The sequence below is a fragment of the Copadichromis virginalis genome, linkage group LG14, assembly GCF_057382275.1.
Source record: "Copadichromis virginalis isolate Kocher_CV1m ecotype Utaka linkage group LG14, C_Virginalis_male_GT1.1, whole genome shotgun sequence".
NCBI classification, from domain to species: domain Eukaryota; kingdom Metazoa; phylum Chordata; class Actinopteri; order Cichliformes; family Cichlidae; genus Copadichromis; species Copadichromis virginalis.
In genome coordinates this window covers 18,570,312-18,594,077 of record NC_140631.1, presented here as the reverse complement: position 1 = coordinate 18,594,077, position 23,766 = coordinate 18,570,312, and the positions used below count along the sequence as shown (strand labels likewise).

Here is a 23,766-nt window from a genome sequence, read left to right as displayed (position 1 = left end):
TAAAGCCAGCAGTGCATTTTGCAACACTGAAGATACAGCCATCTTGTTTGAATAAACTTTACTGAACTGTTGATGGACGAAACTAAAATGGATTTTGTGCTTATGTTAAATTCTGGCCATGGAGAAAGGACTGTTTAAATTATTAAGTACTGTGAGAGAAAAACAAAGGATAAAAGAATGGGCTAAACCTACTAGCAACGAATGTTGATGCACAAAATCTGGTGCACTGCCAGAGTGATCCAGGTGCAACTTACGCTCTGCAGTTTCTGTTCCAGGACGTGACTACACAGCCATAAATCGGTCTATTTCTGACAACAATCGTTTAGGTCACAGAGTGTAACAAGAGAATCTCACACCAAACCAAAAGATACAGTCACACCGTTAGGGCTGAACGATTATGGAAAATAATCTAATTGCGATTTTTTGCCCCAATATTGCGATTGCGATGCGATATGCGATTATTTTTTAAGGTCTTTGTCTTCTGTATTATTAAACAAAGACAAGCAATACATCATATAGTATGGCCAATACTATATTACATTAATTTTAAACTGTTCTTTCCTGGAAGACAGACCTCTGTTATGATGACATGAGGTGATGCATGAATTGATGACTGACATTTTTATTTAACTTCTTCAATCACAACAGTATATTTGAACATACACAATAGTTTATTTTTAGCTTACAAACATCTGAGCATAAAGTGCTGACAAGGAACCCTGGTGTAAACATTAAAATGAAAGTCAGTACAATGTGCAGATTGCAGAAATATACATAAACAAAATCAGTGGCTTTACCACACTCAGTTTTTCGACATCTGTGAACTACTAGACAGTCATTCAATTAAAAAATAATATTAAATAAATAAAACTAATAAATAAAAAATACACACATCTTACTGATCTCTGCAGTCAGTAACATTACACATAAAGTGCAAACATAATAGCAATTGTATAAACACACACACAAACACGCCTTTAAAGTTTAAAGGCGTGAAATTGGACGGTCTAGTTCTGATTAGCGTCACCGCTGTCTCGGTGGAGTTTAATAAACTCGGCCGTCTGCTTCTTGCTATCTAAAATATAACCAGACACTGGTGTAAATTCTTGACTGTCTCATACTTCTGTTTAATAAGTTTTCTGTTTGACGTTTAGTCAGCTGTGTGAAAACCAAGGAGGAACCCACCCGGGGGATTAATAAAGTTTTATTTTATCTAATCTAATAACTTTAATCTCAGCCAAACCGATTTACTCACGAACAAACAAAACACTGAAAAAAGCCCAACAATAACATTTTTAGGTTGTCTAAGTGACTTATATATTACGTTTAACGCGAGCAGCGAAACTCCGCGGTGATCTGAAAATGATGTGCCGGGAGTTGTGCCGTTCTCGGCCGCATCAGTAATCCTCGAGCTCCCGGCTAGCTGTCGAGCTGGTGGGTAGCAGACGCCTCTGAAAACGTCGAAGCACTTTTGCAAATATGGGATATCTTGATAAACCGAGCAGATATTTGATGTTTACACAACTACTTTCTCGCCTGAAAATATGTTAAAAGTTTATTTTGTGACCCAGAAAGATTAGTATGAGTAATTTTAAAACTTAGTAGCGGCCGCCATTGCTGGAAACTGGAGTTTGGCTGGGCCGCGCTATGAATTCTGGGATATGGTAGTAATTTGGACAGCCTTATAATCGCAGTATAATCGCAGCCTTTGCGGTTAGAAAATTGCACTTGATCATGTCGCGATATTATCGCAAATGCGATATATCGTTCAGCCCTACACACCGTGATTCCCTGAGGATTTTGTCTTCAATTAAAGCACTGGATGAACCCACGTTTAAAACAAACAGCATAATATAAAGACTGAAGCTCCTTTACCTGAAGGGAGGTAATGGATCCACTGTGTCCCTGCAGCACAGCTACGGGGGCACAGGTACGAAGGCACCACACACGGATGGTTTTGTCACAGCTTCCTGCAGCAATTAGCGTATTCTCATAGTTAACTGCCAAGTCTGTGATCTCTGCAGAGTGTCCTCGCAGCGTTGAATGAAGCCTTCCATCAAACGAAGACCAAATCTTCACCAAGCAGTCATCTGAGCCCTTAAAAACAAAAACAAGAGCATATGCTTTAGTATACCTGTATGAGAAGAAGAATCTGGGGTACACAGTTAAGGTGGGCACAAGCAACTTAACACTCTAATATTAACAATGCATGTACAGTGGGTGCAATCTGAGTGCTCTTTCATGCAGAAAAACGCTGATTATTATTCTTACAAAGTAGGTGTTTAATTCTGAGAAGAGTGACAAGCTCCAACTTACTGTAAAGATCCTGAGACCAGTGCGATCAAATGCAATACAGTACACTGCAGACAGATGCCCCAGGATCCGCCTATGTAGACGCATGTGCTCATAGTTGCTGACAGGACAGATGGAGCTGAAGCGTTGCGCTCCGGTCAGCTCTCTCCCTCGATGCACCTTCACTGTTGGCAGCATGCAATCAGAAAAATAGTAGTAAACAGAGTTGTAAATAAACTACAAATACAGTAAGGCAGAAGCAGAGGGTGATGAACACAAAGGAAAATATAAGCCTTTAGATACATCACCAAATAAAAGTCAGGTTTCAGTTTGTCTCACCAGCTTTCACCTTTCCTTTTTTACATTTTTTATTTCAGTTTCATAGGCTTTATTTACACAAACACAGCTTGAAATTAAACTCCATTTCCCAATTCAAAACTGATTCGTAAACAAGAACAAAATCACTTCCTTTCTTAAATCTGCTCCATCTGGTTTTTATATGTTGCTAGGGGAAACAAACTATGAGAAACAAGAAGTTCTCCATAAGGGTTTTTTTTTTTTCCTTCTTTTTCGCTTTAAGGTCTTAGAGCTTTAAAAATTTAAGGACAGATTTTAGATGACAATTTATACAAATGTAACTTGGTAAAGAGTTACTTCACTAGTATTTTTGATGTGTGTGTTGTTTGTCCTGAGGAAGGAATGGGATTTACAAGGTTGTTTATGACAGCATAAAAGAAATAGATGGCCCAGCTCCAGGATCAAACAGGAATAATCAGAAATGCACCGAATTGCATGAGTAAAATGATAATTCCACTTAAACGTTTAAAAATGGCGACTTGTGATTAACAGCTCGTTACATCATGGCAAACAATGTGGTGGGGTGTAAGCCTGTCAAGCAAAAGAAAATTAAATGCTGTATTTAGGGCTGCAGCAATCAATTATTTTTAGTAATTAAGTAATCATCAATTAATCGAGTAATCAGATAAGAAATACTTTAGTCTTATTAATGGGCAATAATAAGGTCTTTCAAAATAAACTGCTCATTGTAATTTCTAAAAATGAAACCAATTATTTAAAGTTTAACTACACACAACATCCGTCATAAAACAAAAATCTACACCCTGTGATTGTTTTTACGTCCCATATTAAAATGTAATTTTTTAAAGAAAACATTCTTTAATTGAAAAATATAAATACTCTCAAGTACTCTCTTTCAGAGTTTTATCTCCTGGATGAGGTAGATTTGTTGTGTTTTCATGTTTATGAGTTTTTGTGCATGTGTGTGTTTCTGCGTGTGAAGTCAAGCGAAGAGTGGGTTTGTGCCTGTAAGCCTTTAAAGAAGAATGTGGTGGCTGCAACGAAGACAAGCGAGCATGTCAGCATTCTGAAGTTTGCACTGTGCTTTGATGGAAAGTTTCTGAGCTGCTCAAAACAGATGTTATGATGGTGTAGATGCATATGGTGTTACTCTATAATTATAATTATAATAATAATAATAATAAAAATAAAAAATATTATTATTCAGTGTCCAGAGTTTTAGTGGCCCACGTACATTTTTATTGGCTTGTGAAAAAGCTTGCATTTTTTTAATTTTTAAATTGTAAAGCAATTTATGAACACAATATTTTATATTATTTCACCTTCAATCTGAAAAATGTTACAAAAGCCTTGAAATTAATGTGATCTAGTAAACCTCATGCCCCACTTTAGACTCACCCCTGTTTGCTGCAGGTATCGCTTCAATATAAAATAGGGCAGCTAGCGTCAGCCTTCAACAAGCTGTATAATTTAAATCTAAACACACTATCAGACTAAGTTATCAGCTCATCTGCATGTTTTAATACAATTTCTGGAGGATTATTACAGATTTTTCGCTGTGTAAAACAGTGGCGAATGGAGCAGCTACAGTTTGCTTTTCTTCGAGTCGGGGTTTGTTGTTTAGATGCTTTTAGGAAAGTGTCCTGCTCACTTTTTCCAAGTAACGGAATTAATGTTGATCACAGGAACAGCGCTGCTGTTTTGGATGCTAGAAACACGTTTTCTTTCACTCTACCTGAGCTCAGCGTCTCGGTAACGACTCCACATTAAACTATGTCAGCATCATCATTACTGCTGCTGTTTTCTTACCAGTTTTTTGTTTAAAACTGGGGACTGTGTGGGCTTAATGTTTTCAGACTCTGTATTCATTCACTGCTCCTAAACATATTTCTATTTCATGTCTATTTGTCATCACAAATGCCGGTGGAACTCTTGCATTTCCATGGTGACAATGGTGCACTACAGAGCCAATGTATTAAACAAAGCATTGAAACAAACAATTTGTGTCAAGAACTTTTTATTATCAAATTACTCGAAGAATTGTTGCAGCCCGAGCTGTATTAAACTTACACTGAGCCAGTTATTAATGTGTGCATATCATTGATCCATTTCACTTCACACCAATGAGAAGTATACAGAGGAAGGTCAGGCCTACCTAGCTGTGGAGGTTTCTTGCAGTTCAAAGGCCTCTCTGGTGGTCTGCCCCGGTGAAGGGCTGCATATGATGAAGCTTTAAACCTCTCGCTGTCACAGTCTGAAAATCAACACCAAAAGTTCACAGAACGATTCTGCTGATTGCGAGTAGTAGTACTATTTGACACAGACACTGTCAGTTATGGTGTACATACAGACCAGTATACCATCCAAACCTTTATAATAATGGGATCTAAATATGTTTCTGAGTAACGTCCACCACACACAAAGTTCTTGAAGACTGCTCACCTTTTGCAGTCCTAAGCATGGACTGCTTTCCAGATCCCAGGAGAGAATGAACACCTGGGACACATGATGGCACCTCTTTATCAAGAAGTGGTCCAATCTGCTTACATATCTGTAGCAAGTGGTTTGGTGCAATATGTCTGTTGGCTGCAACCTATCAGTGCAAGCAAACAAACAAATAACATAAAATAAATCATTGTATGGACATGACAGTGAAAACAGACCACTTATAAAACCATTTAAAAATGAATAGCCAGTAATTCTGATAACCAGTAAATAAAGTAAATGTATGTTAAACAGATGGACAAACAGGGAGAAAGATAGGTTTCTGAACTCCTATTCTCACAGGCGTGGCTTATTTTTATCGACCAATCACAGCGCATCTCGAAAGCGAACTAACGCAGAGACAGCGCATCTCGGTTTCTGATTGGCCAGTGAAGCCGTCTCGACCAAGAGAGAAGCCAAACTACCCACCCTATCTGCGGTACAACAGTCGGGCTAAATAATATCAAACTCAGTGTTTAAATGCCGTTTTTTCTGCACCACACAACACTTCACAGTAAGAAATGTAGCCACTGAGAGCGAGTTTTGACCTTGTGCAAAGCCACAAGTCGACGATTTCCAACAGTAACCCAGCAGGAAAAAAGAACAAAGACCGTAAACAAGAACGGAGCGTGGCCGCACGGTCCCCCGTCACAAGACAATAACAACCGCCGATAGTGCATAACAACATACACGAAGTTAAAGCTTACCACATCTTCATATGTTCTCGGGTGCTCATTTCCAAGCCAGTCCAATCTCCCGGGTAAGAGCTGTCGAAAAGAGAGTTTGGTAAAGCGAAGTCAGAACAGAAAACGCCAGCAGCTCCACATCAAGCTAGTAAAAAAACCGGGTGATGTCAAAGGAGTAACGGGGTATTAAAAGTCGACTGAGTGAAACAAGTTTATGCCCGGACTCAGTCAACACCAACGGGTAGCAGCTAGTTAGCTGTTAAAGGCAAAGACAGCTGGGATACATACCTGATATTCCTCCAGCTCGTTCGCAAGGACCTGCAGAGGATTAAAAAACACACGATTCAGATGAGAATGTCTCCATCAACTCAACTCATTATCAAGTGGCTAGCCAACTATTTTGAAATACAACAGTGTGAGAGTCAAAGCACGCCAGCTCACCTCAGCCGCTCTCCGACATGGACCCGTTGTGAGAAAACGCGATATCAAGTAATAGAGCTCTGAAATGAACGGGGAGAACATTTAACAGCCGGAAAAGCAAATGGGATATCAATTATAACACGAGCGACACCGTTGTAATATTAAGCTTTTCAACTGGCTTTACTTCAACGGCTTACCCGACTCAAGGAGCGAAATGTTCCGATTTTTGGCCATTGAAACGGCCGTGATTTGGAGAGTTGAAACAAATTTTCCGCTAACTTTATGGCTACAGAGAATATGATATATTTATTTAATTTCAGTTACACAGCTCTGGCCCCCTCCACGGTTGCTCCCGCTTTCTATTCAGCCTGTTTGCAGTCGCCATTGGAAGGATGAGGCCTCAGCGATACGGCTTACTTCCGCCAAAGCGGAGTAACACAGGAAAAAGGGGGTGGGGAGGAGCACTCGCTCAACAAAAGACAAAAGTATACGTTCGCGTGTTGGTTAGGTACACGGCAGGTTCGGAGTGCAACGTCAGGTATTGATACGACTCCCCGACCACGTGTCGATAACAAGTCATTTAAGAAAAAAATACACACGATCAATCCATCGCGCGCCCCCTTTTTTTAGCGACCAAGGTCGTGAGTTCTGCACATGACGTCATAGATAATGGTCGCAAAATTGCCTTATCGACCTCCTGATAAATGCGTTTTACCGGTTTTCCGAAATTATCAGTGATGAGCCCTAATAATATTGCCATCCTCGGCTCTAGTACGCTGTATAAATATATATAGAAATCTGTATTTCATGCTTTTTATCTAAAGTGCAGGCTATTTTTTATTGGTGGGTTATTATGAAATATACTTGCACTTATATTCTTTGTGAATTGTATAAAATTGACAGCTTTTACCAAAGAATTTGCCATTTGATTGCACATTTACGACACTAAAATTAACTGTTAAATTGCATTGTTATGTAATCTTTGAAGCAATAATAATATTCTATTGATTGTTCCTTATGCAAAATACATGTTTTGTTTTGTTTTTCCCCTCTTGGGCCTATAGACAGGATATATTGGGCATGCGGTCAGGATTAAATAAACACGAAAAATGATGTATTACAAATCTGAGAATCAAAACTCATTCTTGACTTGAGCAACAGATACCGGAAGGTCATTTCAATTGCTGAAAAAGCAAATAAAAATATCCAAAGATACATAAAGAAAAATTTTTTTAAAAAAAAAGTTAAAAGAAAAGAAAAAAAATATGCATGGCATTTTTCGCATTTTTATTTTATTTTCAGTACTGGTTAATTGTGTCTTATACCTTTTAAAATTTCTCTACATGAGTCATTCTGAGAGCTGAAAATTACACTTACTCATCAGTGCTTTCTGTTCCACTCTGGATGGGCATGACCTGCAGTGGGTGATGACAAGGTTGAAAGCCTAGACTGTAAACAAAAGATCTGTCATATACACTATATTGTTGGAACGATTTGGTAAGGCTATTATAGACAACATTATTGTCAGATGTGTTATAGTTTCACATAAAAGATCTGCCTTTGGTGTTAAAGTTGAACGTGTTCTTTGGGGTTTTATGTAAAAAACAAACAAACAAACAAAAAACCAGTCAGTTTTTCTTCATTCACTTCCTTTAGGGGCCGCCATAGCAGCACATTTATCTTCATCTCACCCTATCACTAGCATCTTCTTTTGTTACACCAACCCTCCTTCACTGCATCCACTTAAGTGCTTCAGGTGAGGTTCCTTTAAAAAGAATGTTTATTACATTTAAAACTCTACCTGCCCAGTCTTTTTCATATATAGCAGAACTACTGCATTTGCCCTCTCTGATCATGTGGGTAATCTTTTCCTAAACTTGCGCCCATTATTTTTGGCTCTTGTTTTTCTAAAGTATGTATGGAAGTATGTATGCAGGAATAAAAATAGGACCGTTTATTTGACTGTGTGTTTGTATATTTTGACATGTACACTTAGTACAAGTTATGAGCCAACGTATCTTCTCTGTGGTCTCTTTTCTTTGATCGTCATATATATATAGTTTGAGGACTGACTTATGTGGCTGAGGGAGAGGTCACAGGAAGAAAATCATTGCTGACCGAGAGATGCAGGCCACAGATGTTGTTCACCATGATTTTCTTCTTAAAAATAAAATTATAACTTTTACTAGTAGTGGTACATAACAACTGGTTCTTTAACCTATCCAAAAGGTTAGAGTAATAAAGCACTTTAAAAGGACTGGTCTATTTCCCAGCATGCCAAGTATATCATGTACTGAACACTAAGAAAACCAAAGAGCTCATTGTTGACTTCAGGAGACACAGCACCGACTTGGCCCCCCTTTACATCAACGGGGAGTGTGTGCAGAGGGTCCACACCTTCCGGTTCCTTGGTGTCCTCATCTCTGCTGACATCTCCTGGACAGACATAATCTCAGCGGTCGTCAAGAAGGCCCAACAGCGACTGCACTTCCTGAGAGTCCTCAGGAAGTACAAGCTGAACTCCAACCTGCTGCTGACCTTCTACTGCTCGTCCATTGAGAGCCTGCTAACCTACTGCATCACGGTATGGTACGCAGCTGCACCAAGGCGGATAGAGTGAGGCTTCAGAGTGTAGTCAAGACAGCACAAAAGATCATCGGCTGCCCTCTCCCCTCCCTGATGGACATTTATTCCTCCCGCTGCCTCAGCAGAGCAGCAAACATTATCAAGGACAGCTCCCACCCTGGTTTCAATATGTTCAGCCTGCTTCCCTCAGGGAAGCGCTACAGGTGCATCAACACAAAAACCCACAGACTCAAAAACAGTTTCTTCCCCAAAGCCATAACCACCCTGAACTCACACATGCACCGATTACACATCCCCCCCCAATTTTTTTTCTTTCCACTTCCTCTATGGACCACCGCTGTGCAATGCCAATTCTATGTGCAATAACTGAACTGTATATACACAACACTATTTATTACATATTACTTTTTTTTATAAAAACCGGCTTGTTTATTTGTACATTTTATATATATATATATATATATATATATATCTTTTTCCCTATGTTAATACTGTCCATATGTACAGTGGGGCAAAAAAGTATTTAGTCAGCCACCGATTGTGCAAGTTCCCCCACCTAAAATGATGACAGAGGTCAGTAATTTGCACCAGAGGTACACTTCAACTGTGAGATACAGAATGTGAAAAAAAAAAAAAAAATCCATGAATCCACATGGTAGGATTTGTAAAGAATTTATTCGTAAATCAGGGTGGAAAATAAGTATTTGGTCAATAACAAAAATACAACTCAATACTTTGTAACATAACCTTTGTTGGCAATAACAGAGGTCAAACGTTTACTATAGGTCTTTACCAGGTTTGCACACACAGTAGCTGGTATTTTGGCCCATTCCTCCATGCAGATCTTCTCGAGAGCAGTGATGTTTTGGGGCTGTCGCCGAGCAACACGGACTTTCAACTCCCGCCACAGATTTTCTATGGGGTTGAGGTCTGGAGACTGGCTAGGCCACTCCAGGACTTTCAAATGCTTCTTACGGAGCCACTCCTTTGTTGCCCGGGCGGTGTGTTTTGGATCATTGTCATGTTGGAAGACCCAGCCTCGTTTCATCCTCAAAGTTCTCACTGATGGAAGGAGGTTTTGGCTCAAAATCTCACGATACATGGCCCCATTCATTCTGTCCTTAACACGGATCAGTCGTCCTGTCCCCTTGGCAGAAAAACAGCCCCATAGCATGATGTTTCCACCCCCATGCTTCACAGTAGGTATGGTGTTCTTGGGATGCAACTCAGTATTCTTCTTCCTCCAAACACGACGAGTTGAGTTTATACCAAAAAGTTCTACTTTGGTTTCATCTGACCACACGACATTCTCCCAATCCTCTGCTGTATCATCCATGTGCTCTCTGGCAAACTTCAGACGGGCCTGGACATGCACTGGCTTCAGCAGCGGAACACGTCTGGCACTGCGGGATTTGATTCCCTGCCGTTGTAGTGTGTTACTGATGGTGACCTTTGTTACTTTGGTCCCAGCTCTCTGCAGGTCATTCACCAGGTCCCCCCGTGTGGTTCTGGGATCTTTGCTCACCGTTCTCATGATCATTTTGACCCCACGGGATGAGATCTTGCGTGGAGCCCCAGATCGAGGGAGATTATCAGTGGTCTTCCATTTTCTGATGATCGCTCCCACAGTTGATTTTTTCACACCAAGCTGCTTGCCTATTGTAGATTCACTCTTCCCAGTCTGGTGCAGGTCTACAATACTTTTCCTGGTGTCCTTCGAAAGCTCTTTGGTCTTGGCCATGGCGGAGTTTGGAGTCTGACTGTTTGAGGCTGTGGACAGGTGTCTTTTATACAGATGATGAGTTCAAACAGGTGCCATTCATACAGGTAACGAGTGGGGGACAGAAAAGCTTCTTACAGAAGACGTTACAGGTCTGTGAGAGCCAGAGATTTTCCTTGTTTGAGGTGACCAAATACTTATTTTCCACCCTAATTTACGAATAAATTCTTTACAAATCCTACCATGTGAATTCATGGATTTTTTTTTCACATTCTGTATCTCACAGTTGAAGTGTACCTCTGGTGCAAATTACTGACCTCTGTCATCATTTTAGGTGGGGGAACTTGCACAATCGGTGGCTGACTAAATACTTTTTTGCCCCACTGTATATAGTGTAGGAGATGCTCTGTATCTCATTGTACAACTGTATAGTGACAATAAGGGCATTCTATTCTATGTGGAGAATTGCAAAAGGTTTTTTTTAAAGTGGTTCTGTGCCACTGTCAAGGTTCAAGATCTTAATTATTTTTAGCTGATGAGCAAATGCAACTTTGAACGTACATAATCAATAATTACATAGAAAATCTTGGGCCAAACTGTGTGTACAGTAGGGGCTCAGGAGCTCAGTACCAAACACCCCAAGCACAATGGTCAGATATTTACACTGATCAGTCGTAACACGATGTGCCTAATGTTGTGTTGGTCCCCCTTTCGATGCCAAAATAACTCTGACCCATTGAGGCATGGACTCAACTAGACCCCTGAAGGTGTGCTATGGTATTTGGCACCAAAATGTTAGCAATAGGTCATTTTTGTTCTGCAAGATGCTAGGTGGGGCCTTCATAGACCAGACAGTTGTCCAGCACATCAAACAGATGCTTGATTGAATTGAGATTTGGGGAATTTGGAGGTCAAGTCAACACCTCAAACTCATGCTCCTCAAATCATTCTGCTGTGTGGCATGGCTCATTATCCTGTTGAAAGAGCCCATAGCTATCTGGGAATACTGTTTCCAAGCCACCTCCATTCCATTGCTCTGTGCTCCAGTTCTGATGGTCAAGCGCCCATTGTTGGTACTTTTGGGGGTCAGCATGGGCAGCCTTTAAAGTCTGAGGTTATTAAACACCATATGCAACAAACAGCAACCGACTGTGTATTCTGAAACCTTTCCATCAAAATTAGCATTAACATTTTTTGGCAATGTGAGCAACAGCAACTCATCTATTGGATCTGACCACACAGGGCAGCCTTCATTTACCACGCAGATCAATTAACCATGACCACCCATGACCCTGTTGCTGGTTCACCATGGACCACTGCAGACCAGTAATGCCCCACAAGAGCTGAAGTTTTGGAGATCGACTGACCCAGTCATCTAGCCATCACAATATGGCCCTTTGACAGACTCGCTCAAATCCTTACGCTCGTCCATTTTTCCTGCCCCCAACACATCGAGTTTGAGGACAAGATGTTAATTTGCTCCCTAATATAACCCACCCACCATCAGGTGCTATGATGGAGATTTAATCACTGTTATTTACTTCACCTGTGGTCATAATGTTATTCCTGATCAGTGTAAATGTCACCATCTTTATAAAGTGATCTTCAGTGATTCTCTTATCAAATTAACTGAGAAATCTAAAAAAAAAATGAAAAAGCAACAATTAGTAACTTAGGCATTTTAGTTTGAGGAATTTCTAATATCTATAATTTAAGTGGTTTACAATAGAAACATCTGAAATAGGTCATTTAAAATAAATCCCTCTGGCCAAATACAGTACACAATGGCTGAGAAATGCATGGTTAAATCAGTCCTCACTTTAATTGGTATTTTATACCATTTATAACAAAAGGAAACTTGTTTTGTTTAAAGGAGGAAACTACATTAGTAGAGAAATCCCCAAACCAAACAGATTTCACAATAGGAAAAAAGTCAGAAGTACAACTCTAATGCATTTAGTTTAAAGCAAAGCAGAAAACATGGATCAATCGTATTGGTCTCAAATACACAATAACATAAAAATTAACCCAACGACTTCCTGTGATGATAATGAACATGAGCAAGGCATTACTTAACATAGAACACAACTTTCAAACGATTACCCATCCAGCACAGAATTTTGATGCATTTTCCAAAACCGGTTACAAAGTTCCAAAATGGTACCTCTGAAATGTCTCGGGTAAACAGGCTTTAAAAAAGACAAAGAAATTAAACACAAGACAAAAAGATCACAAGGACACAATAAACTTTCCCTTCACAGAAGCCGTGATACTGAATGGAAACCATACTATTCTTAAAAAAAGCAATCATATCCCTAAAAACACTGCTGTCTTAAGAAAATAGTAGATAAAAATATTCTCTGCATTTTACAACAAAGGAGGTACAGGGAGCATTGACGAGTTAGTTCAGTGGCAACACGACTACTCTGCTGCTTTCTCCTCCTCTTCAGCCTTGGCGTCCTTTTCGTCTGCGGCTGCGGCCTGCTGGAGAACGGAGAAAACACACTTTTATTTTGTTCTGTTTTGCGACAGTGTAAATGTCACGTGGCGCTCACAAAAGAGGGAAACTTAGAATACCTCATCAGCTTTGGCCTCTCCATTTTCTGCTGGCACCTCTTCCTTTTCTGCCTGAGGTTCTTCTTTTTTCTCCTCTGTCTTGGTTGCCTCTTTCACCTTTTTGGTCTTGGGGGGTGCCTGTGGTGTCATTAACAAACCAAGCATCATGAACCTGCTGTGCATTTTATGTGGTTATAGCGGACGTGTGCAATGGTAAGATTTGGCTTTTACCTTTGTCTTTTCTGGCTGGGGTTTTGGTTGCGTCTCTTTCTGTAACACACAATGATGTTCCAAAATTACAAACACAGCAATGAGAAAATCCACAGATTAATCTGTCAAGGCCGTTGCTGAGCTTTGTAGACTTACCTCTGATAACCTCTGAGACTTTCTCCTTGGCTGAAGAAAAAAACAAAGAAAAACAAAACAAAACACAGAAGGCCACATTAATTCAGTTAAGCACTCCGGAAGAGAAGCCCCCCCCACGCATTTATGATGGAAAAAAAAAAAAAAAAAACATGTTACTCAATGAGAGGTGCTACAATGACACAATGAGCCCACAAAGGGAAGTAGGAACTTCCAGCATGTGTTTCAGACATGCCATTTTATTTACATACCACCAAATCACAACAGGACACCTAAGGATTCTTTATACTGTAATGTAAAGATGTTGCAATAATAGAGAAAACCCCAACAATCAGACAATCCCCAATTTCCAAGCACTTGATGACAGTGGGAATGAAAAACTCCCTTTTAACAGGAAGAAACCTCGACAGAAAGGCTAAAGGAGGGGTGGGGCCATCTGCCGTGACTGGTTCGAAGTTACAGGACAGGGGACAAAGACACACTGTGGATATAATTGCACTCTGTATGCTCTTCATTATTTGTCCTTTAAGGGAGCAAAGATGAAACTTTGCATTATGGGAGTTTGTTTTGATTCATGCTGCAAATTTAGCATTAGCAATATCTATATTGCTATTATTTAGGTTTATAATCAGTAAGGAAGCTGGATAAATATTAATTGCCAACTTAAGGAGAAGGGGTGGAATTAAACAAGTGTGCACTTCTTCCTGCTCCTATTCAATATGTATACTGAATCAGCATAGGTGGAGCATTATCAGAGTGTAATTTGCTTTATTCTGTATAGTATTTTTTTGTCCTTCCTTTTTTCCCTAAATGAAATAAATTGAACGAATAGTTTACTGTTTTAGGGTATTAGAAACACTAAACTCTTTACCTGTGCACTCATTTAAGACAAACCAGGTAAACAAGAACAATTTGGGCTGCACAAACTCAATGTAACTTGCACTTTAAAACCCATCCAATTTACGATCGGTCTCAAAACTCCGATTAAGACTGGGATGCACTGAGCTGGCTATGAAGCATCAATCTTATTCTGGGTATCAGCATTAGTTTTGAATTTATTAGTGGAAATACTAACCTCTGCACTTGCATCTGCATCAGTGGTAGCCTGAAAAAGACAAGAGAGTGAGGGGGGAAGAAACATAATGAGCCAAAACCAACAACCATTCATGAGTGAGCTAAAGTGGGTGTGTAACGCAAAGAGGTGGGGATGGTGGGGGGGATGGGCACTTCTCCTTCCCTTCAAGTCACAAAGAAATTATGCAATCTGTACGTGGGGAGGATCACGTTTTTGAGCTGACTCAAAGGATCTGGCGGGTGCCAGTTTATTTCCCACAGAGCAACAGCAGCTCCGTGGACACAACAAATAAGGAGTGGACTCGCTCCGCCTGCTGTCACTGTTTATATCACCAGCGTGACTAAACTGAAAAAATAAGACCATCCTCCATTACTAACAGAGCTCCGCTTGACATCAAAACGGCCAGATGTGTCGCTGTGCTGTCGAGGATCCATCAACTGCCATTAACGAGCCTAACCAGAGAGAGGGGGAGAAGGGACTGCACACCTCAGGAGTGACGCGCACCAGCCTTCCAGTGCGCGCACACTCGCCTGAGGTCAAAATCTCCGCCAAATTTGGCCACAAATGCGGCTAAAAAACGCGACACGTGACCGAAGGTGCAGCTGGTACCTGAAACGGCACGCGTGCAACCCAGAGCACAAGTAAATAAATTAATTAATAAGGAGGCAATTACGAAAGAAATTTCCTCGAAATGCCAACCTGTGCGCCTCGACGGTGGTTACACCCCTTTGTTTCAGCGAACAGTTGGTGATTATTAAAACTCAGCCGGGCACACATTTTACAAAACAGAAGCTTTAAACTGGACTGGGGGAAGAGAGCGAAAAAAGCAGTGCTAAGTAAAAAGGCGCCACTTCCCTGTATCAGCCGAGTGAGACAAGACAGACCTGAGCGCAGGAAAAGGTGGACTCCACGGCACGCACATGGACACGCCGTAGCGTGTTGCATTGCTCCTGCATACGTGTATTAACACCACAAAACAACTGCTACAGTTTCTTAAAACACTATTTCTGCATCATGCCGACCCAAACGTAAAGCACACATTTTCTTTCCACTTACTTTCTTCCTTCCCATTGTTGCTTAGGTTGCACGGCAGGAATTTAAAAAAAAAAAGGGAACACTGCCTTTCTTTTAACAGTTACACAAACAAAAGGAGGACTTGTTGTTGTTTTGTCAGCCCAGCTACCTCTGCCTACACCTCCCACCAGCTGCAGTCTGTAACTTAACATAAACGTCCGAGCAGTACCAGAACTAGCTCAAACCGGATTGGATCCCCCTCTCGGTATATTTTATCCCTTATCCTACCAACCTACCAGGAAGACAGAGCCCCCGCCCACTGCTTCCTGTGATTGGCTTTGAGGATGAGGCAGCATATTTTTGAAACACAACATCTTCACCTGTGTGGGCAGGACAGTGTGCCAATCAGTCAATCCAGGCCTTATCTAACTTTATAACCGCTTATAACCTGCTCGCAGGGTGTATTAGTTGTGTGTGTACGTGTAGGGTTTGAATAATGCATGGCAAATGGTGAGTTTGAGATATAGTTTACATAAACAAAGAAGAATATAAAAATAAATAAATAGATCCTGCATTTCCCCCATTTTCCTATCCAGTCATTTATTATAGAGGACGCCATATATATGCACGTTACATTATTTTAGTGTTTAAAGAGAGTCGTAATTACTAACAGCATGTCCCGTCTTTAGTGGGATAATTATTAAAGTCAGTGCACCGAGCAGTCCAGTCGCTCAACAGCTGCAACAAGGAGGAGGCTGAGTGGAGGAGAAAGGAAACAAACATGGCGGCCGGTTATGCATGGCTCCTGGTGCTTGGCTCGGTTTTTCTCTGCAATCTTATGAAAATCCTTCTGCCGACCATATCTTCCTTCGTGAGTAGGAGTTATTGTTTGCATATATGGTTGTTGTTAAAGTTGTTTGAATGCCGGTATATTATTATCTGTGTCCTCGTCGGACACACGGTGGATTGTTGTTGACTAGCTTAGCCGTCTGTCAAGCTAACTTATAGCTGCTGTACCTCCTCAGTTATAGCAGAGCTACAACCAGAGGGTGGGGTTTCACCGAGAATCCAGTAGTTGCTGCATTTAACTGGGATTCCTTTTCCTCCTTTATCGCCAAATGTCCTGCTTTAATGTTAAGAAACTGTTTACAGCTTAGCTTTACGGCTAAAGATTGTTTGTAGCTCGAAAGGTTGCCTCATGGAAATCCTCATGGAAAGTGTTAAACTGACATTCGTAGGTGCTGATTAGACTGCCTAATAGGGACTACTACTGTAATTATAAAAAATTTCAATCAGGCCCAGGCTGCTCAGTGATAGTATTTTTCCCCCTTCTTCAAGCTCTCAAAGATGGTGCAGAAAGATGCTGAGCAGGAGAGTGAGATGAGGGCTGAAATCCAAGAGATGAAGAAGGAGCAGTCCTCCATTAGCATGATGGATGAGTTTGCTAGATATGCCAGACTGGAGCGCAAAATCAACAAGACAACAGACAAGCTGAAAACACATGGTGAGATTTAAAAGTGCCTACTGACATTCAGAGGATAGATGGTGTGACAGGAGCCTCAAAATGAAGTTTACTGCAACAGAGTGATGAGCTCTAAAAAGTTAAAACGAATTGCTTTTTCTTTATGGAACACAGCAGAAAATATGTAGTAGGTACTCTGAAAGGGCATATATTATGTCTTCCACAGATGTGAATGTCTATTAATGTAGATTTACATGTTATAAATTATCAGTCAGAAGACATATTTGGGGGATTTTAGAGGTAAGTAACTGTTTTTGGCCCCATAGCCTCAGGATTAGCATCCACTTCTGTCACACCAACCCTCTGCATGTGTTCCTTCACTGAATCCATCAGTCTTCTCTGTGGTCTTCCACTTTTCATCCTGCCTGGCAACTCCATATTAAACATCATTTCATCCAGCATATCCACTCAGCTTCCTCTGCACATGTCTAAAACCTTGTCTAAACCATGTTAGCTTGCCTCTAACCATATCTCCAGACTGCAGACCTGTCAATCTTGGTCACTCCCATCTTCAGTTCTGCCACCACCAGCTTGAGCTCCCGTCTTTTTGTCAGCACCACCGTCTCCAAACAATACATCATAGCAGATCTTACTCCCATCTTATGAACCTTCCCTTTCACTCTTGTTGCTATCCTTCTGTCACATATCACCCCTGACACTTGTCTCCATCCACTCCAACCTGCCTGCCCTCTTCTCTTCACCTCTCTTGTTCATTCTCTCTTGTTTTGGTTGGTTGACCCCAGACAATCTGGTAAAGAAACACTGTCTATTCTGTGTGATAACTTACTTAGCAATACAAAGGCTGCTAAAGACTGTTTCTTTGCTGACCTATTCCAAAACCTGCACATTGTCAATTTTAAATTATTGTACAATCAGCATTACACCCAGGCTCTTCTCTATTTTGATTTTATTCTGACTGCACTGTCTTGTGATTCTCAAAGTGTTGACTCTAGTCTTCACCTGATTCTTGAATAAAAAGTAATAGTGCTGTCTGTTTACATTTAAGCAAAGATTTACTTTGTGTAATGTTGGTATTAACAAAGACCATATAAAGAATGGACTAATACTTTCCCTGTTACCCTGTGACTGGTTAAAAAAAGGAATTTATCCTGGTTTCAGTTCCCTGGACATGGGATGGTCAAATAATAAAGTGAAACAAAATGACAGTTCCGTCTGATTTAAAGGAACTGGCAGTATCACTACAAAATAAAGAAAAATTAATATGTTGAGACTAACAGTTGCATATTTCTTGTCTATTGTAGTCAAATCAAGAACCGCTCAACAAGCCAAAATGAAGTGGGTTGTGAGCATTGTTTTTTACATACTGCAGGTAGGTGGAGGTTTCGAGTAGAAGCATGAATGTATTTTAATTTAGTTGTGAGTCTATAGCACTGGCCAAAACCTCCAGATAATCGTTTTTTGGTAGCTGAATCAGCTTATTTGCCGTTATTGACAGTATATGTCTGTTTTTGTGTTTTTGTTGTTTTGTTTTGTTTTTTCTTGTCAGGCTGCGCTGATGATTTCATTGATATGGAAGTATTACTCTGATCCAGTGACTGTGGTACCAAGTAGATGGATTGCTCCCGTGGAGCGCCTCGTGGCTTTCCCAACAGGAGTGGCAGGTTTGTGTTAGATAGCATAGCCTGTAGTATACACTGAATGCACACAAGCTGCACGTCCTTGATGTGACTCTCCTGTTCTACCACATTCCAAAGCTGCACTATTGAGCTGAGATTTGGTGACCGTGGAGGCCATTTGAGTACAGCGAACTCACTGTCATGTTTAAAAAAAGTTTGAGATGATTTGTGACATGGCATTTTATTCTGTTGGAAACAGCCATTAAAAGATGGGTATAGTGTGCTTGATCCCTGAAATACTCAGACCAACACATCTGACACTAACCATGCCGCATTCAGAGACACTTAAATCAGCTTTCATTCCAATTCTGGTTCCCATTTTGAACTTTAGCATGTCATGTTTCACGTAGCTTCATGCCTAAATTCATGGAGTTGTTGCCATGTGATTAGCTGAATAGATAATTGTGTTGAGGAGCAGTTGAATAGGTATACCTAATCAAGTGGATGGTAAATCCATAACAGCTTCATTATTAATAAAACAAACAAACAAAATTACACATAGCTTATAGTTTAATAGAAATCATGATGATTTTATTATCCACTGATAATAAAACCTAATTCATTTCACTTCAGTGCAGGTATTCTGCAATATGTAGATTTTATACAATATGATGCATGTAGTGTATCAATATGTGCTGTTCTTTTCCGCCTGGAGTCAAGCTCCATCAATGAGCTGTTTGTTTTGTTGTTTTTCTTTTTCAGGTGGAGTAGGAATCACATGCTGGTTGGTGGTTTGCAACAAAGTAGTTACTCTGGCTCTGAATGCTGTCAGCTAGAGTGTTTCCTAATCCTGTGTTCAACAGTTTCCTTTGATGACGAACGCTGCAGTTTTTGTTTTGTCGTTTTCAGTCAGCTGTTCCTAGCAAAGAACGTTAAAATAATGCAGTGCATTTTGGTGATCTCGAATTGCAGCAGAAGTTTACTATAAAAAGTGTTATCATTGTTATCATTGTTTTATAATTATGTGGTTATTTGATTGTGTGTATATTGCTTTGAAACAGTGGTATGGAAATGTGGAAATTAATTTTTATTAAAAAGAAGAAAAAAAAGAAAGATGTGTTTTGTTATTTTACCTTTACCTGGGAATGAGCCAACCAAAGCAAATTGGGCAGTAAAACATTACTGTAATGAAATAACGACTGAAATAAAGAGTCTGGAGTAGAAAAACATTAGTTTACAGGCTGTTAATACGTTTCAGAAAGTCATACTGTGTGTGTTATGATGCAGAAAGGAGTTTCTCTATGGTAGCTGCATAATAATCATATGATGAGCTAGCCTGCACTTTCCTTTCAATTGCACTTTATTCAGTCTAAGAGCTGTGTGCTCCACCTCCATCAGTTTTCTCATCTGGTAGATGAAGCTCAGGAATTCTACTGAGGATCTCCACCTCAGAGCTTTCCTGTGGGCTCAAGTCCTCAGTGCTGTATGCTGGTCTTCCACAGTGCAGGTTCTCTGTGGTCTGTTTGAAGGTGTAGCTGCTTCTGATTCTGGGGATTCTGCTTTCTTTTCTCTTCGGTGCTGCTCGATTCAGACACCTCTCTAAAGTAAAGGCCATTGTGCTTTCGTGCTGTGTTTGTCGCGTCTCTTCCTGCACCTGAGGGGCTTCTCCGTTATTTTCATTTTCTGGGCTCTCATCTGAACAGATGTCTGAAAACTGATGTTTTACTATGGATTCAGGTCCATTGAGCGCCCGTGTGGGTTCTGGTTCCTCCTTTTCTTTGATACAATCTTCTTCATTTAGAGGCTCTGGACTGTTGTCTGAACTCCTGATGTCACTGCAATCTGAAAGCAAATATTTCAATTTGAAAAATACTGAATAACCTGACAAAATGCCAAAACAACTTATGCCTCTGTTACTACGATTTCAACCGTTCTTTTCCCCCCCCCTTTTACAGTGTTTGGTTTCTTGATTGTATATTGTTAGAGAATTGTCACTTTGTTAGGATTGAGTAACTTACTTGCAGATATCTTTGCATCGTCTTGGTGATTCTCTTTTAAAGACAAATGAGCAGGACCCTTTCTCTCTAGACGTTTTATAACTGAAAACTTCTGCGCTGGACCGTAACGACCCTGAAACAAGAGAAAGATTTTAAATTGGTTTGCTGATAAAATAATTAAAAAATGATAAAAGACAGGTATGTGAGAAGGTTGTTCTGTTTTTGAGTAACTGAACCATATACCCAGTTCACAGAGCTCTCCTGCTGCTCCAGTCTCTGAACATGCTCTGAATATTCATTCTCCAAAAGACTTGCAGGGCCAATGGGGAGCAGGCCTAATCCATCTGTTTGAACCATCTTGTTTTCCCTGCCTAAAAATCAAAACCACTCAGACAGCCAATCAAGCATGAGCAAGCTGCGATAAGGCAGATTGTTTTTTTTTTTGTTTTTTTTACCTCTATTGCTCGACCCGTTCTGGAATCGGTGGGAGTAAATGTTACGTTTTCCCATTTCCCGCTCTCTGTACTGTATGAGTAAAAAACATACCGCACACCGATCATCAGTCAGCGCCTTTAAATTGTTTACATATTTTTTTATATATATATTTATTTATTGAAAAATGACAAGTGAGTTTAACTAGTAACACCCAAGCATAAGACCTTGTGTTTCTACAGTTGATCATTGGCTATTTTTCTAATCAAGACTTTTTCACTTTTTCTTCTCCCAGACTTATATGGCGACAGGGGGAGGTGCCTCAGAATGACCACACACATCTCTTTCAGCTTACCGCTAGTTCTCTGGTGAGCTGATATACTTGCTGTTGCAGGTGGATGGGTATTTTTCTCGCCTCTTTCATCTTTCTTTGCTCTGTGACTATTTGCCGCTTGAATGAAGCTTGGCACAACTCAAAATTCTTCTCCATGTCCTAGAATAGAGTGAAGAGACAATAAAGAAGCAAATGTTTAATGTAAAACATATATTTTTAGGATGCTATATCGTCCACCATCATTCTACTCTCTGCTCCTTCGTACCAGTATCTTCTTGTCCTTCTCCTCCAGCTCAGCAGAGGCTTTGGCCAGCCTCAGGGTGAGCTCCTCCCGCTCCAGCAGGTTGTGATCCTGGCTGAGCAGCTGCAGGTGCTGGAGAGCTTCCCTTGTGTGCAACATTTTGTCTTCTGTGCTCCTCAGCTGCCTTGCTAGGTTGTCACGGCAGGTGCGGGTCTCACGGAGCAAATGCTGAAGAGCTCTGGCCTCGTTTTTGTGCTTGGTTTCAATCTGTGAACAGATATGGTCAATATTATGACAATAACAGAAACACTGATGTTATTTGTGAGAGGGACGTATACAGGCACTATAAAGAGAAAGATGAGGAAAAATAGCAGTATTTTGTACACATACAGTTAATTGATAACATGAATCTGAAAAGCAAGAGAGACTAGTGGCAGAAACCACAAACCCACCTGTGCAATACTGTTCTCTGAGTCTTGGAAGTGCTGCAGTGCCACCATGTGGCGATGTTGCACGTTCTTCAGGAGTTTGTTCTCCGCCCTGGACTCACACAGCTGCTGCTGCAGACTCCACACCTTGTTCTCAAGCTCCCTGATGCGCTTCAGGCTTGGCTTTGGAGTCTCCAGGGACCTGATTGGAGGCAAGCTAACCATATAGCAGTTTGTAGTAGGGTTTGTCTTTTGCATGCTGCCCCCATGAGCTTTATTACCTGAAGAGGAAGGACACCCCCAAACACTTTACTCATGGTAGAGGGAATTGTATATAAAATATTTAGATATTGAGATGTTTGAGATATGAAAACTACCAAATACAAGTCTTCTAGACCGCTTTGATCCTTGCCACTGAAATGATGGGATGGCATCTGCTTTGTCTTCACACACAGAGGTGTATTGTGGATCATCAGAGCTACTGTATGATCCGGAGGGACTGGACCATATAGAGGTGTCAGAGCTGCTGGTCATACCTTCATCCTGCTTCTCGTGGGCAACAGCCTTCTGCATCATCAGGCCCTGCTACCTCCCACTCACGAATCCTCTTTACCTGAGAGAAAAAGCACAGTTCAAAGCCAGACTGGCATGAATAAGAATTTACACGAGGTAAAATAAATAATGCACCAGCCATAACGGTAATAAACCAACCTAAGTTGCTTCTATGCGTGGCTATCTTCTCAAACTCTCTCTGTTTCAGGCTGTAATGTTTAGCAGGGTAAACTATAGTTTGTTTATATACGAACTCGTTCACTATTCGTTGCTGGGGCTTTTTATTTATTTATTATTTTTTGTAGATGTACGTCCACGGTTGCCATGGTACCCAGCCGGTAAAGAAACAAAATAAAAAGAAAACAATAAAGTGACGGTAACTAGAAAAAAAACTGAGCAAAAAACAAAATAAACAAAAAAGACCATTGTAGTCCTGCATGTAGAGGAGATTCTTTTAAAATAAATGTTCAATGTCCTTAATTTCTTATGAAAGGGAATGTAGACCACTCACGAAGAAGAAAAAAAACTGTTCAAGGACTCTAACAGGGTTATTGAGTATGAGACTTTGTTATTTGCCTACTCGAGCTGGCTCCATTCTTACAATGAAACTAAAGTTTAGAAAATGAAAACTTCATGTGGAAAAACTGAACAGAATGTAATTTAGAAAGGATTTCACACTGAAAGGTACAGGTTGGCGGATCGAGCCAAATATCGATGACATCAATACCGACGCTGGTAGTGGTTCACTAGCATGATAGGATCGATACTTTCTTTCTATCCTCTGAGTTCAGTATTGCACTGAACTGTCTTAAATTACTGCAGTTTTTTATGAAAAACTATACCTCAAACATTATAAAAAAAATGTCTGACTGACTGTCAAGTCTATTTTATTTATAGCCTATAGCCCATCTGCAAAAACCCCACACATCTCCAAAAACCCCATGAAACACGGAATTGTTGGTTTATTGTGTTTACTAATATTTGTGTAAAATAACAATGATAGTGATCACAGTGTCATTAAAATGTGTTTAAGAATTTGCAATCTGATGATGATTATTCTCATAAATCAGCATATACTGATCTTGGTATCGACAATACTAGCCCTTTATTTACTTGGTATTGGATCGATACCAAAATTTGCAGTACCGCCTGTAATCTTTCAAACATCT

The 23,766-nt window shown here is 40.4% G+C and overlaps 3 protein-coding genes and 1 long non-coding RNA gene across 5 annotated transcripts in view; 1 reads left to right on the top strand and 3 right to left on the bottom strand.

Moving 5' to 3' along the window:
• brwd1 (bromodomain and WD repeat domain containing 1) overlaps window positions 1-6,825 on the bottom strand; it is a 28,471-nt gene extending 21,646 nt beyond the window's left edge. Inside the window, exons 1-8 of the mRNA XM_085429719.1 lie at window positions 6,398-6,825; window positions 6,222-6,280; window positions 6,069-6,098; window positions 5,802-5,861; window positions 5,053-5,203; window positions 4,766-4,864; window positions 2,317-2,477; window positions 1,876-2,097 (exon numbers count right to left, since the gene is read on the bottom strand). Of these exons, the coding sequence (XP_085285845.1) occupies window positions 1,876-2,097; window positions 2,317-2,477; window positions 4,766-4,864; window positions 5,053-5,203; window positions 5,802-5,861; window positions 6,069-6,098; window positions 6,222-6,280; window positions 6,398-6,434 (819 nt within the window). The 5' untranslated portion in view covers window positions 6,435-6,825. The remainder of the gene's footprint in view (window positions 1-1,875; window positions 2,098-2,316; window positions 2,478-4,765; window positions 4,865-5,052; window positions 5,204-5,801; window positions 5,862-6,068; window positions 6,099-6,221; window positions 6,281-6,397) is intronic.
• Window positions 6,826-12,304: 5,479 nt separating this feature from the next.
• Window positions 12,305-15,777, bottom strand: LOC146693800 (uncharacterized). The gene is made up of 6 exons (XR_014914812.1): window positions 15,557-15,777; window positions 14,501-14,530; window positions 13,429-13,458; window positions 13,294-13,332; window positions 13,084-13,200; window positions 12,305-12,990 (listed from the first exon to the last, which is right to left on the bottom strand). It is a non-coding gene; the product is annotated as an uncharacterized LOC146693800 (long non-coding RNA).
• Window positions 15,778-15,912: 135 nt separating this feature from the next.
• get1 (guided entry of tail-anchored proteins factor 1) lies at window positions 15,913-19,751 on the top strand. The gene is made up of 6 exons (XM_085429720.1): window positions 15,913-16,024; window positions 16,204-16,385; window positions 16,853-17,018; window positions 18,299-18,366; window positions 18,544-18,658; window positions 19,376-19,751. The coding sequence occupies exons 2-6, from the start codon at window positions 16,296-16,298 to the stop codon at window positions 19,447-19,449; spliced, it is 513 nt and encodes a 170-aa protein (XP_085285846.1). The 5' UTR covers window positions 15,913-16,024; window positions 16,204-16,295; the 3' UTR covers window positions 19,450-19,751.
• Window positions 19,752-19,955: 204 nt separating this feature from the next.
• LOC146693798 (uncharacterized) lies at window positions 19,956-22,900 on the bottom strand. Of its 2 annotated transcripts, none has more exons than XM_085429717.1 (9): window positions 22,757-22,900; window positions 22,423-22,658; window positions 22,070-22,326; window positions 21,642-21,884; window positions 21,398-21,535; window positions 21,066-21,135; window positions 20,854-20,981; window positions 20,632-20,743; window positions 19,956-20,455 (listed from the first exon to the last, which is right to left on the bottom strand). In XM_085429717.1, the coding sequence occupies exons 2-9, from the start codon at window positions 22,619-22,621 to the stop codon at window positions 19,983-19,985; spliced, it is 1,620 nt and encodes a 539-aa protein (XP_085285843.1). In that variant the 5' UTR covers window positions 22,622-22,658; window positions 22,757-22,900; the 3' UTR covers window positions 19,956-19,982. The 2 variants fall into 2 exon arrangements, with proteins under 2 accessions (XP_085285843.1, XP_085285844.1); XM_085429718.1 differs by having other exon boundaries at window positions 22,582-22,658.
• Window positions 22,901-23,766: the final 866 nt, after the last annotated feature.